At 48.0% G+C, this 14,567-nt stretch overlaps 1 protein-coding gene, 1 long non-coding RNA gene and 1 other non-coding gene across 3 annotated transcripts; 2 read left to right on the top strand and 1 right to left on the bottom strand.

The window, feature by feature from the left end:
• Positions 1 to 763: 763 nt before the first annotated feature.
• GLRX5 (glutaredoxin 5) lies at positions 764 to 10,967 on the bottom strand. The gene is made up of 2 exons (XM_030319906.1): positions 10,593 to 10,967; positions 764 to 1,407 (listed from the first exon to the last, which is right to left on the bottom strand). Exons 1-2 carry the CDS (start codon positions 10,885 to 10,887, stop codon positions 1,229 to 1,231), a joined length of 474 nt encoding a protein of 157 aa, XP_030175766.1. The 5' UTR covers positions 10,888 to 10,967; the 3' UTR covers positions 764 to 1,228.
• Positions 10,968 to 11,496: 529 nt separating this feature from the next.
• Positions 11,497 to 13,742, top strand: LOC115516838. The gene is made up of 4 exons (XR_003969683.1): positions 11,497 to 11,902; positions 12,725 to 12,894; positions 13,134 to 13,346; positions 13,631 to 13,742. It is a non-coding gene; the product is annotated as an uncharacterized LOC115516838 (long non-coding RNA).
• On the top strand, positions 12,164 to 12,438 carry LOC115517503. The gene has a single exon (XR_003969946.1).
• Positions 13,743 to 14,567: the final 825 nt, after the last annotated feature.

Here is a 14,567-nt window from a genome sequence, read left to right as displayed (position 1 = left end):
CACAAGGCTTACCTTCCCTCAAGAAATTAGACTATCGCTTGATGGCAATTTTTATGTCAAATTTAACAGAAGAGTATGAGAATCACTCCGCATTTCAAAAAACGGAAGGTCACGGGCACTCATAATCCACACTGCTACGGACTGAATGCCTCCCCTCAACATTCCTATGTTGACCCCAAACCCCCAGAATGGTGGTGTTGGCGGCGGGGGGACTTTGGGAGGTGACCGAGGGCAGGGTCCTCACGAATGGGATTTGTGCCCATTTAAGAGGGACTCCAGGATGTGAAGGCGATCTGGCTGCGACATCTGTCACCCCATTGATCGCCAGGGTTGATTCGGCTGATCTGGCTGGCTAGGCGGGTGTCCCCTTCCTCCCTCACCGCTCCATGTGCGTCCCTCCCGAAGCTGCGCGCTCGGTCGAAGAGGACGACCTTCCCCGATAGAGGAGGACCGTTCTTCAGTCAAGGGTATACGAGTAGCTGCGCTCCCCTGCTAGAACCTCCAAACAAGCTCTCAAGAGGGACCCCAGAGGGCTTCCTCATGAGGACACGGTGAGAAGATGCCGTCAATGAACCAGGCACAGCCCTCACCTGACAGCTGGTGTGCTAGAGCCTTCATCCTGGACTTGCAGCTTCCGGAACCAAAAGAAATAAACATCCGTTGTTCATAAGCCCGCCCAGACTGTGGTATTTTGTTACAGCAGGCCCGAGCAGAGGAAGGTGCAGTGTTCCTGCTATTCAGAATGAACGACTCACACACAGGATCCCTGGGTTGGCAGTTTATTTAAAAAAAAACAACACCCCAGTTATCACATCTTCCTCCCTGTCCATCATTTTTCTTAACAGAAGCAGCTACGAAAAATTTGGGGAGATATAATTATCTTTGCAGACTGACACATTTGCAGAGGATTCATGAAGAATGACTCAAAAGCTCGTTTTACTCCTGAATCAGGCAAAGAGCAAATGACAACCTAAGAACAGATTTTGTTGACAGCAATATCATAAGACAACATTGAATCATTACAGTGCAGTGGTTCTAATGAAGTTCACAATAGAATATTCGCAGCCCCAACACCAGACACACCAAAATCGCCCAACTGCTCACAGACTGGAGAAATCCGTGCAAGCAGCTGCCGTCTGAAGAGTCAAGACCAGAATCGGTAAGGCTTGGCCGGCGGGGAGTCTGGGCACCAACAGCCCCTGCTGCTCAGGGAGGCCCCGGGCCGCCCTCACTTGGAGTCTTGGTCTTTCTTTTCATCCAGAAGGGCAGAGCGGATCCCCAGCTTTTTCAGTTCCTCCACCAGGTCCCCATTCTGGTGCATCTGCAACAGAATGTCACAGCCCCCCACGAACTCGCCGTTGAGGTACACTTGCGGGATGGTGGGCCAGTTGGAATAGTCTTTAATGCCTACGGGGAGAGAACATTTCAGTGTCATTTAAATGGTCAGAGCTGAACTTCTCGTGGCAAAATCTGTTTTCCACACGCTCCCAGCAGGACATCCGGTGCTGTTCCCTTCTTGCTTCCCCCATCCCTGGGGGACGTGTTTGCCACAGACTCGGAGCTGCAGAGTCAAATGGGTCACGGTTCAAACCCCACCTCCTCTAATTACGAGCTGTGAGGCCTCGGCCAAGTCTTTCCACCACCCGCCTGTTTCCACCCCCATCTCGCAAGGCTTTCACGACAGGACAATCAGGTAGGCGAGGCTGTCGTAGAATGTCTGACACACACACACACACACACACACACACACACACACACACACACAATCGGCAGGGATTGATGGCAGAGAACCGGCCGGTTCATGTAAGTCACACAACACGTACAGAGCCACATTCTCTGTTCATCTGCCAGTCATGGTTTCAGTGAGACCAAACGTTAAAGAAATGCCAGGACTTCATTTCCAAGCGGACTACTTAATATGGGTCTATCATGGACCCACGGGTCCAACTCTGCCAAATGAGGCAGTCCCCGCCTCACGGTTTTTATGCCTATCTGGGTTGGTCATGGGTTTTTGCCTTTAATTCTTTGACCTAGAGAAAAATCTCTTTCCTAGGGCAGACTGCAGCCCTCGCCCTACTCAGCCCCTCAGATGGGCTCTCCACAGGGCAGGTGGATTCGGCTCAGCACAGAACTCGCAGCGACCAAGTCAAAGCAAGGAGAAGCCCGAAGCTCGCCGAGGGCCCATGTCCTGGGCCAGGAGCGGTGCCAGAGGGTGAGGGGGGCCCCCCCTCCTCGTTCTCAAGTGCTCACGGAGGACAAGAAACCAACCAGCATGCATGGGATCAGTCCCGTGTGTGAGCGGTGTGGAGGACACACAGAGATGAGGCACATTCTAGGACAGTGAAGCCGTGTGGTTCTTCTGTTCAGCTCTGGGCCATGAGGACGATGGTCTTGACAACAAGGTAGGGAAAAAGCATGGTTTCGATCTCAAGACAGAAGGCTGCTCTTTCCTCACATTCTTCCAACCATTCTACTTCCTTCCTACTTGTGGGCTGAGATGAGAAAACACTTCCAAAAACATGGCCTTCCAGCAAAATGTGTGTTGGCTCTATGAAAAACGGACGACGGTCAAAACCATGGCACGTGACCAGCAATCACTATATACTTGCCATGTTTACACTTCCATAGATATTTTCAAATGGCCAAAACGAGCAAACAAACAAAACAGCAACGTAAACAGGCTGTTCAAACAAAACACAATACCGTGCAAATTAAAAGTCGTTCACGTGGGGGTTTCATGCAAACCAACGAAAAATACTGGTGCTAAAAAGCTGGTCCTGGATACCCTATCATTTACCCAGCATTTATTTTCCAAATAAAAGCACCAACTTGAGTGATGGCCCAAATCCTAAGATGCAATGCGTTTTTCTCTTTTAAATAAGTCACTGCCTTCTAAAAAACGGTAACTTAGCTCCTAACCACAGCACTAAAGACAGCTCCTAGCTGAGAGCTTTATCTTTCTTCCCCAGACTTCTAGGGAGATAAGGGTCCAGCGTTACAGGCCCCAGAAAGCACACTTATTTTTTTTTTTTTTTTTTTTTTTTTTTTTGAGGTATAATTGACATATGACATATTATTTCAGGCATACAATATAATGATTTGATATGTGTATATATTACAAAATGATCACCACAATAAGTCTAGTTAACAGCTGTCACCCTATAAGGTTACAGAGGTTTTTTCCTGTGATGAGAACTTTCGAGATTACCTTAAAAGCTTACAAATGTGCAATACAGGATTGTCAGCTATAGTCACCATGCTGTACGTTATATCCCCAGAAAAGCACAGTTCTAAGCCACTTTGAGTGTCTTAAAAAAAAAAAAAAAAGTCAGCTAGAGGTAGGGGGGTTACTAATAAAAGGAAAATTTCATTTAGCCTTCAGAATGTCTTCAGAATACCAAATATCTAGATATGTTAGAGTATCTTGATGAATTAAAGTTTTTCATCATTCTGATACTTGATGCCACAGAGACGACTTAGCATAGGAGTTGTATTTAAAAAAAAAAAAAAAAGCTCTGTCCTTAAATAGTCTGTTAGAACTTATTTCACAAAGAAGCCAGTGATCCATCTTTTTTTACTTTCATGTGACCGAGAGTGGGTGTGGGAATTAAGAAATGTTTAAAGTCAACACGAATCTCTTGCAATTCTTTGAAAGCTTCTTAAGCACCTTCTGTATTGTGTGCATGTGCCACTTATGTACGTGCTTTTACATCTGGGTCTTTTTCAATTGGTAATACATTGTGTGAAGCTTTCCAAGACAATGAATATCTACTGATTCTTTCGGTGAGTCCCTACAATTTTTGAAACGCACCATAAATGAGAGTAAATTTGCCATCTGAGGTCGCCCGAAAACCACACGCATCTGATCCTAAAGTGTAGTTTTTTTACATAAGATCTTTGCTAAGTAAAAGAATGGTTTGCTTCCATCAATCGTATTTATAGCACCACACTCAATCAAAGCTTTAGGCCCGATTCCTTCATTAATTTCATGCTGCTGCAGATCACATGTCCAGACAAGACAGAAGAGGCAGACACGCCACCATTAAAACTACCCAGCAAGTGGGCTTTCCAACCTTCCTGAACATCCCCCCCTCCCAGTCACGTGCGAGGGAGCTGGGACTCCTTCCAAACCCCAGAGTCACACTATCTTGCCCAATAACTTACATTTCAGGAACTCAGAAGCACCGCGCCTCGGAGCCCATGATGGCATTGTGACAGTGGCCAACAGGCCTACTAGCTGACAGTTGATCAAAACGAAACCTACCTGCTTCTTTGGCTTTTAGAGTAACAGAGGTTACAGGCAGCTGATAGCAAGGCAAAGCTTCAGCGTCTTAAAAAACATACTATGTCCCTTTTTTTAGAAGTCTGATTACAAGTTTAAATATTTAACGAGATAACCAGTGGATTCCTATAGCATGAAGCGAGTAACTTCTGAGGATAAGAGACCGCGGCTCACAAGTTGAAAATTAAAATGAATCCCATCGGTCCACCATTAATTGTTTAAACATGGCTAATTCCTCACACTTTTTAATTCTCAAAACCTGCAATATACAGTGGTAGTTAACTTTCACTCCAAATAACTCAGGATCGGAGAAACTCATGAAAATGAGAAAATCGTATCCAAGAGTGGATTTTAATAATAATGGTATTGGGACAAAAAGTACTGACCGCGAAGTTCTACAGTACGGTGACACTAGGAATTTGGAGTGACGAAGGAGGTGGTCTTACAAAACCGGTTCTACCTCTACCTACTGCCCCACCAAAAAAATTAATATTCCAAAGCATCAAACCAGACTGGAAAAAAAAGTACTTCCAGAGCTTTCGAAAGGGACTTTTCAAAATTCATCCCATTTCAGAACATTAGACTTCGTTCCCGGTTTGGACAATAAACAAATGATAAGAGTTTCCTTTTTTTTTTCCTGGTAAATTTTCACCATAGGAGCTTCAGAGTCTGATGCAGGTTAACTCTGCCTGGGGCAAGTCACATCACCTCCTCCTGAAGTCCTCCTAGGAAACAATGATGTCAGCACCCCCATGAGATCACCTGAGCAGAGAGAGCAAGGGAAACGAGAGACCCTCAACAGGGGAAAAGCAAAGGCTGGGGACAGAGTGAACAAAGCAGTGGCTTTAAGGGCAGCCGACTGTGGCTTACTAGCTTGCAGATGTAGCTTCAGATAAATTTGCTCATGTCTTAGCCTCAGTCTCCCTACCTGGGAAGTGGGAAGAAATCCATGCCTCACGGATTTATTACAAAGATGAAATGAGACCTAATTGGTGAAAGGATGGAGCTTGCACATTCCAGGTGCAAGGCGGATACGCTCTCCTCTCCACCAATGCCCCCTACTCACCCTTCAAGTCCTGCCTCTCTAGAAATACGTGCAACAGAGGACGCCCAGGGAAGAATGCTGGAAAAATACCAATCAGGTGTGCCAGGCACTTGCTGATAGGGTTACTGAATTTCACATTCTTTTAAGTGTTTTCAATACATACCCTCACTTAACCTTTGTAAGAGTCCTTCCGGGAAGGCATAATTAGTCCCTATTTATCAGAGGAAGAAACTGAGGCTCAGAGAAGTTCTTTAACCAAAGTCACAGTGCTGGCAAACGGCCGGGCCTGGATTTCCATCCGGGTTTCTAGGAATCCAAAGGACAGGTTCTAGACCTCCGCAGGTGGCCTCTGGCTGGCACGTCCCACCCCTGCCCACGATCCATACTTACAACTGGCATGTGTCCGCAACACGTCGGGCCGTTTCACACCGGTAACGTCTGTATACACGAACAGCATTATGCTATGACTACCTTTTTTGCAACTTACTTCGTGACTGCACCCTGTAATTTTTGAGATTCAGTTACATGAGATACATCTAGAACTAGATCACTCTACCACAACTTAGTTTTCTATCGCCTGACTAAACCACAGTCTGTTTATCCAGTCTGCTAATAGGCCAAGATCCTCTCTTGCCAAGTTTTCATTATTACAAGCAGTGCTTCAGGGAATATCATTACATGCATCTTCTAACTCAAACACAGGGGTCTTCCTCGCTGGAGAAAGAGGTGGCAAACTACGGCCTTTGGGCCAAATATGGTCCACTGCCTATTTTTTGCAAATCAAGTTTTATTAGAACTCGGCCACACCTACCTGTCTAGGTACCATCCCGACTGCCTTCAGGCCCCCAATAGCAGAGTGGAAGGGTCCACAAAGACTGAAGTACTTACTCTCTGGCCCTTTACAAAGGTCCTCTGTCAACCCCCACTTTATTTGTTTGTTAACGTTTGTTTATCTTTTCAGAGACAAAGAGAGAAAGAGCGTGAGTGGGGAGGGGCTCCAGGCTCTGAGCTGTCAGCACAGAGACCAATGCGGGGCTTAAACTCACAGACCACGAGATCATGACCTGAGCCGAAGTCGGACTCTTGACCGACGGAGCCACGCAGGAACCCCTGGCAACCCTCACTGTAGACTGTATACCCAGGAGGGAAGCAGCTGGTCACCTTCAACTTGACCCGGCACCGACAGTTACTCCTCCAAGGTGTTGGTGCGACTGGATTCTCTCATCCACAGCATGTATCACATCCATCACAACAAAGACCCACAAACACCACCCCCTAATCTTTTAACATTTGCCAAGGTCCCAGGTTTGTTACTGTTGCCCAAATTCCCTGATAGTGAAAAGGCCGTGCATATTTTCAAAGGCTTAATAAACATTCAACAATAAGATAATGGCTATTCATTCAACAGACACTGCTCCTCGTGAAAGCAAAAAACAATGGGGATCTGAACAGGCAGAAATTTAAGAGGGTTTGTTTTTAAAGAGCATGGAGGATGGTTTCCGATATGATAAATAAGAGAAGTATTTACTTATTCATTAAAACCATCAACGAAAGCTCGCGCTGCATAAGCAATATACAGGGTACTCAGGTAAAGCGGTCAGACATGGTCCCTGCTCTCCAGAGGGCAAAATGCTAAGCATGGACACGTGTGATCTCAAATGCATTTAAAAACAAAACAAAACAAAGAAACAAAAACCCAACTAGAAACTAGATACAAATGTTAACGGTGTATGCAGAATTACAGGTAGTTTTCGTTTATTACTTTCGGCATTTCCAAGTTTCCTCGGTGAGCATGTTACTTTTACAAAGGAAAATAAAAGACAGGCTTTGTTAAAAGGAGGATTTGGATATGCTGACATCTGTCTGCCGGGACCCACCTGATCCCTTTGTGGCTCCCTTCTGTGTGTATTCCAGATAAACAGGAGAAAGAAAAGACCGGAGGAGGACCTCACAGTCGTCTTTGTTCCCTGGGTCACAGGTTGAGACCTCTCTGCATCACACCTTGGGAACCGGGCAGCAGGAACAAGACAGAGTCTGTGGGTGTTCTTCAGGCTCTGAGCCCTTCGCAAAGCTGTGGCACAGGGAGAAAGGAAAGGCAGTTTGGCAGCTGCCCCTCTCCAGTTACTAGCGGTGACCTTGGGTCTAGGAAAGGTGCACAGAGGTAGCTCTGACTAGCAAAAGCAACCATCAGACAGCCTGGCAGCTTCTCTTGGTAAAATCAAAAGTGTAGAGAATAAAGAGATGAAGAGTCTGAACGTTTTATAAAGTCTTACCCTGGCTAAATGAGTCCCCGCTGCGGGAACACGCACACACTACCCTGCTCCGATCTGCAGGTTAATACTTGCATGCAAGTTTATTTTTCTAAGCAACACAAAAGGTAGATGTTATGTTCACCATATATGCAACACATTTATCGACCAAGATGACAATCTGGTATGAAACAAAATGGGAATGGAAATGTTGAAACTCTACGGTCAAGAAATTTAAAGGCTGGGGCGCCTGGGTGGCTCAGTTGGTTAAGCCTCTGGCTCTTGGTTTCGGCTCAGGTCATGATCTCACGGTTTGTGAGTTCAAGCCCCACGTCGGGCTCCGCAGGGCTCTGCAGGGCTCCACACTGATTGCGCGGAATCTGCTTGGGATTCTCTCTCTCCCTCTCCCTGCCCCTCCCAGGCTCATGCTCTCTCTCTCATATACACACACACAAAATAAACAAATAAAGCTTAAAAAATAAATAAATTTAAGGGCTAAATTCCTGTAGCTGTTGTCTGAAGTGAGACTTAGGACACCTGCGTGGCTCAGTCAGTTAAGTGACCAACTCTTGATTTCACTTCAGGTCATGATCCCTGGGTCATGGGATCAAGCTCCGTGTTGGGCTCTGCACAGACACCACGGAGCCTGCTTGGAATTCTCTCTCTCTCTCTCTCTCTCTCTCTCTCTCTCTCTCTCTCTGCCTCTATCCTGCTCATGTACATACACTCTCTCTCTCAAAAAATAAAAATAAATAAACTTGAGAGAGAGAGAGAGAGAGAGAGAGAGAGAGAGAGAATGAATGTGAGAGACTGGAAGCCAGACAGGTGAAACGGAAGCCAGGAATCCAAGTGCTATGAGTCAGCCTTCTTATTTCTGCTCCTACTTTGTTCTTACATTCCAGCATAGCCTATCTCCAGTTGTATTCCACAGGAGAACAGAAACCACAAACCAAAGAGCTTCAAAACTTCGCACTAAACAAGCTGTTAACAACGCAATTTTTATGAACGGCCATACTAGCAATTTGCAGGGGACCTGTGCTGAGGTCCCCACGGAAAGATTACAGAGTAGTTTCTCCTATCTTATCTTTTAAGTAGAGCAGCCACTGCTGGGTGAAGACCGCAGATACTCCCCGTACACAGAAAAACAAAAAACCAAAAACACCCCAAGGCCTAGTGACCGGTGGCATCCTAGCAGGAAAACAAACAAGGATCACGAGCATAATACACGGTAAGATCACATAAGGCTGGTAATGTTAACCTGCCTTCACTCCTCCTAGTTTCCACCCACAGAAACCAACAGTGTCCCAGGGATTAATCTGGGGGGGACAAATACTTTGAAAACCAAATATCCCAATAATAAAATAGCTACCACTTAGTGGGTGCCTTCTGTGTGCCGGATAAAATGAGGGGCACTTTTCTAAAAAGTTTTACTTTCTCTTTCTTCCTCATCAAAACTTTGTCAAGTCTGCTTTCCTCGTATCTTCATACGGCTGAAAAGGAAAATGCAGGGATGGGATTTAAGGCAGCACAGCCGACTGGCTGCAGAGGGATTACAACCCAAAACCTTTCCACCACAAGTGCCAGTCTCATCAAGCAGAAAGGACTACGACTGATCATTTCAACTGGAGAATAACAGTCGTAACAACTGGAGAATAACAGTCGTAAATATGTAATAACAAAATGGGAGAATTCTAGGCTTGGGATGACAGAGAAGCTGGCCCCGTAAAACTGTTTCTGGAACACTGTCACTAAAGAACAGCACTAGGCTCAGGGAGGTGCCAGGATTCAGTCACTGGGAGTCTCTAACGGGAAGGCAGGACACCAAGCCACCCTCTAGGAGGTACATACAGCCTCCCCACTGCTCCACTAACTCTGACCCAGGACCTTAGCCAAGGGGCAGGTCAACACACTCCTCTGTCCTCTTCCTCCTCCCCCACAAAATAGGAGAAAGCATGTCAATAAGGTTCCTGGCACGGTGCTTATTAGAAGAAGTACCAATTGGGGCGCCTGGGTGGCTCAGTCCGTTAAGCGTCCGACTTCAGCTCAGGTCGCGATCTCGCGATCTCGCGGTCCGTGAGTTCGAGCCCCGCGACGGGCTCTGGGCTGATGGCTCAGAGCCTGGAGCCTCCTTCTGATTCTGTGTCTCCCTCTCTCTCTGCCCCTCCCCCGTTCATGCTCTGTCTCTGTCTCAAAAATAAATAAACATTAAAAAAAAAATTAAAAAAAAAAAAAAAGAAGTACCAATTAGCTGTCCGGGCCCTCCCGCCTCTACCTACCTGCTGCATCTGGCCCCAGACCCTAACTGGTCCCTGGGTCCTTCAGCTCCAAGCTTCAGTTACCTAGGGCACGGGGTTCATTCCTTATCTCTCTGTCCACAGGCCTCTCCATGCCCCAGCACGCCCCCCAATCCCAAACTGTCCTTGAGTAGCTAAAAACAAATTTCATGACTTTTTCTCCCACACCAAGTGATCCCAAGTAAGACTAGTCTAAAAGCAGTGTCAACCCCCTCCTTGTGGCAACAACAAAGGATGGTTCCGGACAGCCCGAGCCTTGAAGCACCAGCCAGCCTCAGACAAAGACAACCCCGGCCCTTCCTCCACCATCAACAGCACCGGCTCCTTATTCGTGAGGCAGGCCGACCTTCTCAACGTGTCCCCCAAAGTGCCTACCTCCTAGTGGTTCTTACTGTATTCCTTCTTGCCTCCCTTCCCCATCACTCTCCCCCCGACTGAGCCTGAGAGATTTGGCTCCGAAACGCCTCCCTGGGCTCAGCGTGGGGACCAGTGAACAGCTGGGACTTACCCAATGCCCAAGTTGGCCAGAGAACCGGATGCCCAGATCCTCAAGATCCACTTCAAGCCAACCATGCCCCCCACTCGACCCCGAATACAGTGCAGGAACCCGCGCCCTTAGCCCCGCTCGACCCCCCCCCCCCTCCCCGACCTCTTGCGCGACACACCCAAGCCCCGCGGGGCGGCCCTGGCCCTTCGCCCCTCACCCGGCGGGCCCGCCTGACCTTGCCGGAGCTGGGGGTCGTCCAGCACATTGTAGGCCGCGTAGTCGCGGACGCCGTGCAGCCGCAGGATCTGCACCACTGCGTTGCTGAAGCCGCACTGGGGCTGCTCCGGAGTCCCCTTGAGGAAGACCACCACCTTGTCCTTCTTCACCAGCGCGTCCAGTTGCTCGGCTGAGCCGCCCCCGCCGCCGCCCGAACCCGCCGCCCGCACGCCTGGGCCCCAAAGGCCGCCGCCGCCGGAGCCGCGCCCCCAGCGGAGCAGAGCCACCGCCACCCGGCCCAGGGACCCGCTCATTCCCGCACGCTGGCCGGAGCCCTCGACGGCCCGGGACCTCGGCTCACCCCCGGGAGCCTTCCCCGGGCCCGCGGCAGCCCGGCCCGCCCCCCGGAGGCTCTCATTGGGCCGGCTCCGAGCTCCTCCCCGTGATTGGGCAACGCTAGCCCGCACTTACTCGATTCTACCAATCGTATGACTCGCCCGGTCCCCGACAGGATGGAGGTGGTCCTTAAGCCCGCATCCTACAGCCCTTACTATTGGCCGCTGGCAATCGCTTTGTCAGTTGATTGGAGAGAGTGAATGTCCATCAGGGTCACGCTCCAAGGCGAGGAGAGGCGAAACCAGAGGGAAGACGACTTCCCTCCGGAGGGTAGACGGGCCTGCTGGGATACTCCCGGATGACTGCGAAAGGCAGTGGGCGGGCTCCGCCGTTCCGCGGCACGCCGGGAAGAGGTCACTTCCTAGGGAAGGTTCCGGTTCCGGCGTAGGCGGTGGTTGAGTTGCCGTGGCAACGCGGTAACCCGGCTCCGGGTTTCCGCGTTAGGGGCGGCGGCGGGGCTGGATCCGGCCTGTGCCCGCCTTTCCCAGCCTGGGTGAGCGACGCCGGTACCTCCGTGCGGCCGCGGCTGAAAGCCGCCGTTCGTGGTGGGAGCGGGGCCGGGGCCGGACGCTGGGGGCCGGGGCGCCCGCGTCGAAGCGGGCGGCCACGTGTCCCGGCTGTGCCTTGGCCGCGCTGCCCGCGTGGGAGCCGAGGCCCGGACCCGGCCCGGCGGCGCCCGTCTCCGGCGTTCAATTATATCTCGAAAATAACTTTTAAAATTGTGTAACGTGCTCTCGTGTGCATATCCCTTACGGGTTTGGGGCTTCGTGGACTTTGCAGCCCGCCTCAGTCCTTTGTTGCCTAGGGAGCCACGAGGGAATTGGTTCCCTGGACAAACGTTTTCTGAGCGGGTGCTGCGTGCTAGGCACAGTGCCTGCGCGGGATGCCCGGACTTGGTGCCCAGAGATCGTCAGCGGGAGAAGTGAGAAGCAGGTACAAAGCAGGGTGCGGGTACAGAGAGGAGGGCAGAAAGCCTCCCGGGCTCGTTGCTTTCTCAGTTTTCCATTGTACTTAGTGCACCTTGAAATATATATTCGCTATCTCGTCTGTTGACTCCCCCCTCCCCTTCCCGGCACTGGACTTTATTCACTACTGTAGCCTCAGTTCCTAGAACGGAGCTTGAGACGTGGCAGGTGCTCCTGTTGGTGGAATGAGCGATTCGGGGAGATCGGGACTCACGTGAAATCGAGACGTGATCTGTAGTCTTGGAGCCGCCCTGGGTTGGTGGTACCCTAGAGCACACCAGACTTGCAGAAAAAGCATACTCCAGAGGAAGCTGAGGCATGACTGCTCAAGAGCCAGCCGTTCTATGTGCAATTTTCCTCTGATAGTTCCTGGGTGCTGTTGCCACGGTGATAATGACCGCGCCGTGTCATTATCTATCGACCGACAGCAAGAGAAGCCTTGCAGTCGAGATATTGTTTAACAGACAGAGTGGTTTCTGTTGGACACTGAGTACTGCTACATTTTTTTTTAACCTTACGTATTTTAAAAATGGTTTCGAGAGGTGACCTGTCTTGGAGGTTCTCAACTTTAAAATCAGAAAACGAGGACATGCTGGTAACAAGTAATCTTGCAACCATTCTGCCTGAAACTGGGACCCTAGTGAATTGAGAATAAACTCAAGATATTCCTCAGAAGTGCTTGTCCCTGACATATTTATTTCATCCTTATTGACGGTATGGATATGTGATAGTTTTCTGACATTGATCTGCTTCTTACAGAATCCTTCCCCCCCCCCCCCCCCCCCCCCAGCTTCATGGATTCCAGGTAAATCGGAGGAGCAAGCATCATGAACAGAAGTATGTACAGGAAATGCGGTGGTGCTGAAGCCTAAGCGATGTTGCAGAAGTCCAGGACCTGGTGCGCTTACCAGTTGGGAATGTATTATTTCCCAAATCACCTAATCTTTCCTCATGCTTATAGTAAGTTGGGTTTTTTAAATAAATAGATAGATAGATTAAAAATATAAAAATATAAATATATATTTATATGTATATAAACATATATATTTTTATATATTGGTATTGTATTGGTATATATATGTATGTGTGTGTGTGTATGTGTGTGTGTGTGTATATATATATATGTAATTTGTTCCTGCAAAGCTAAAACTGTTCACTGCCTCCACGAAACTGACCTGTTTCTGTGTTGACTGGAATAGGGAGAAAAATTCGCAGACTTCTCTTCTGAGGATCCAGGGACGTAGAACAATAACGCGAGGTGGCACATCTCTTACCTAGTATGTAGCATTGGCTTGGAAGCTTAGATGTCTTTCTTACTGTCAGACGTTTTATTGAGAACACAGCTGTCATCATAAGATTACAAGTAAACCCTGAGCAGGAAGAATACCTGGCCTGCGTTCTGGGAACTTACAGTAAGTCGAGTTGCTGTGGGCAATAGAGCATAGGAACACAGGTGAAACCTAAGGATATGAGAGAGCATGTCTGTGTTCATTCAGAACACTCGGTGGGGTGGCTTTGATAGCACGGTCAAGGGCAAGATAAATCTAAACTTTTGGGTTAGGCATCGCAACCAAAGAAATTAAAACAATTTGAAGTTTTTAATAAAGCAGCCCAAAATACAAAATTTTATGGATGTTGAACATACTCCTTTCTGTCTTTGATTTAAAGCCACCCTTATACTCTGGTTTCTCTTCAGATCGAATAAATCTTTCGCCTTCTAAAACCACCATTGAGGGCGCTTGGGTGGCTCAGTCAGTTGAGCGTCTGACTTGATTTCAGCTCCTGTCACGATCTCTCGGTCCGTGGGTTCGAGCCCCACGTTGGGCTCTGCGCTGGCAGCACGGAACCTGCTTCGGATTTTCTGTCTCCGTCTCTCTCTGCCCCTCCCCTGCTCACGCTCTCTCTCTCCTTCTAAATAAATAAGCGCTTAAAAAAATAAAAAATGAAACCACTCTTGGAGTATTGCCTCCAAACATTGTGATTTAAAGAAACGAAGAAGGTGGTATGCGAGATATTTCTTCCAAAGCATCAAACTCTCATGTATGATTTGGCATTTTATTTTTGAGGTGTTTCTTTAGAAATCTGTTTTGTTAATGCCTGAATCACTATATTGTACACCTGAACCTGATGTAAAACTATACATTGACTATACTGGAATTAAAAGCAAAACTATTTTCTATAATGAAAACATGACAAAAACCGTTGTCAGAAATCTGCTTTTATGCTCCAATGTATTTTGGGCATTTTGAGCACGTAAGTCAATTATCTTTATCAGTTCGTGATGTCTCCCATGTGAACATTAGTAGAAGGTGGAGGTGGGAAGTACACAGAAAGTTATTTAAATCCTGGGATTTTGGTCACAAAATGTAATTAGACCACAAACTAAATAATCGTGCCATGTATAAACATGCTGGCTCAGGCATCCTAAAAACGTTTTTCTCTCTGTGCTTATTTATAGATAAAGTTTTACTGTGTTTCGCACAATCTCTGCTTTCTACCCAGGCCTCCAAAAGCAAATTCAACATTGAACCTATGGTTACAAACCTTAACAAAGTTGACCTAGTTTCTTCCCATATATCAGCCCTAAATGAAGAGTCCAGATTGTTGAACCTAAGACAATACGTTTTCTGAAC

Source organism: Lynx canadensis, chromosome B3 (assembly GCF_007474595.2).
Source record: "Lynx canadensis isolate LIC74 chromosome B3, mLynCan4.pri.v2, whole genome shotgun sequence".
Classification (NCBI taxonomy): Eukaryota; Metazoa; Chordata; class Mammalia; order Carnivora; family Felidae; genus Lynx; species Lynx canadensis.
This window is presented reverse-complemented; position numbering and strand designations above follow the sequence as displayed.

Excerpts from the sequence above, each read along its gene's own strand:
- GLRX5 (XM_030319906.1), bottom strand. The coding sequence starts at position 10,887 with ATGAGCGGGTCCCTGGGCCGGGTGGCGGTGGCTCTGCTCCGCTGGGGG. Across the intron at positions 1,408-10,592 it reads CGACCCCCAGCTCCGGCAAG|GCATTAAAGACTATTCCAAC; the intron begins GTCAGGCGGGCC and ends CTCTCCCCGTAG.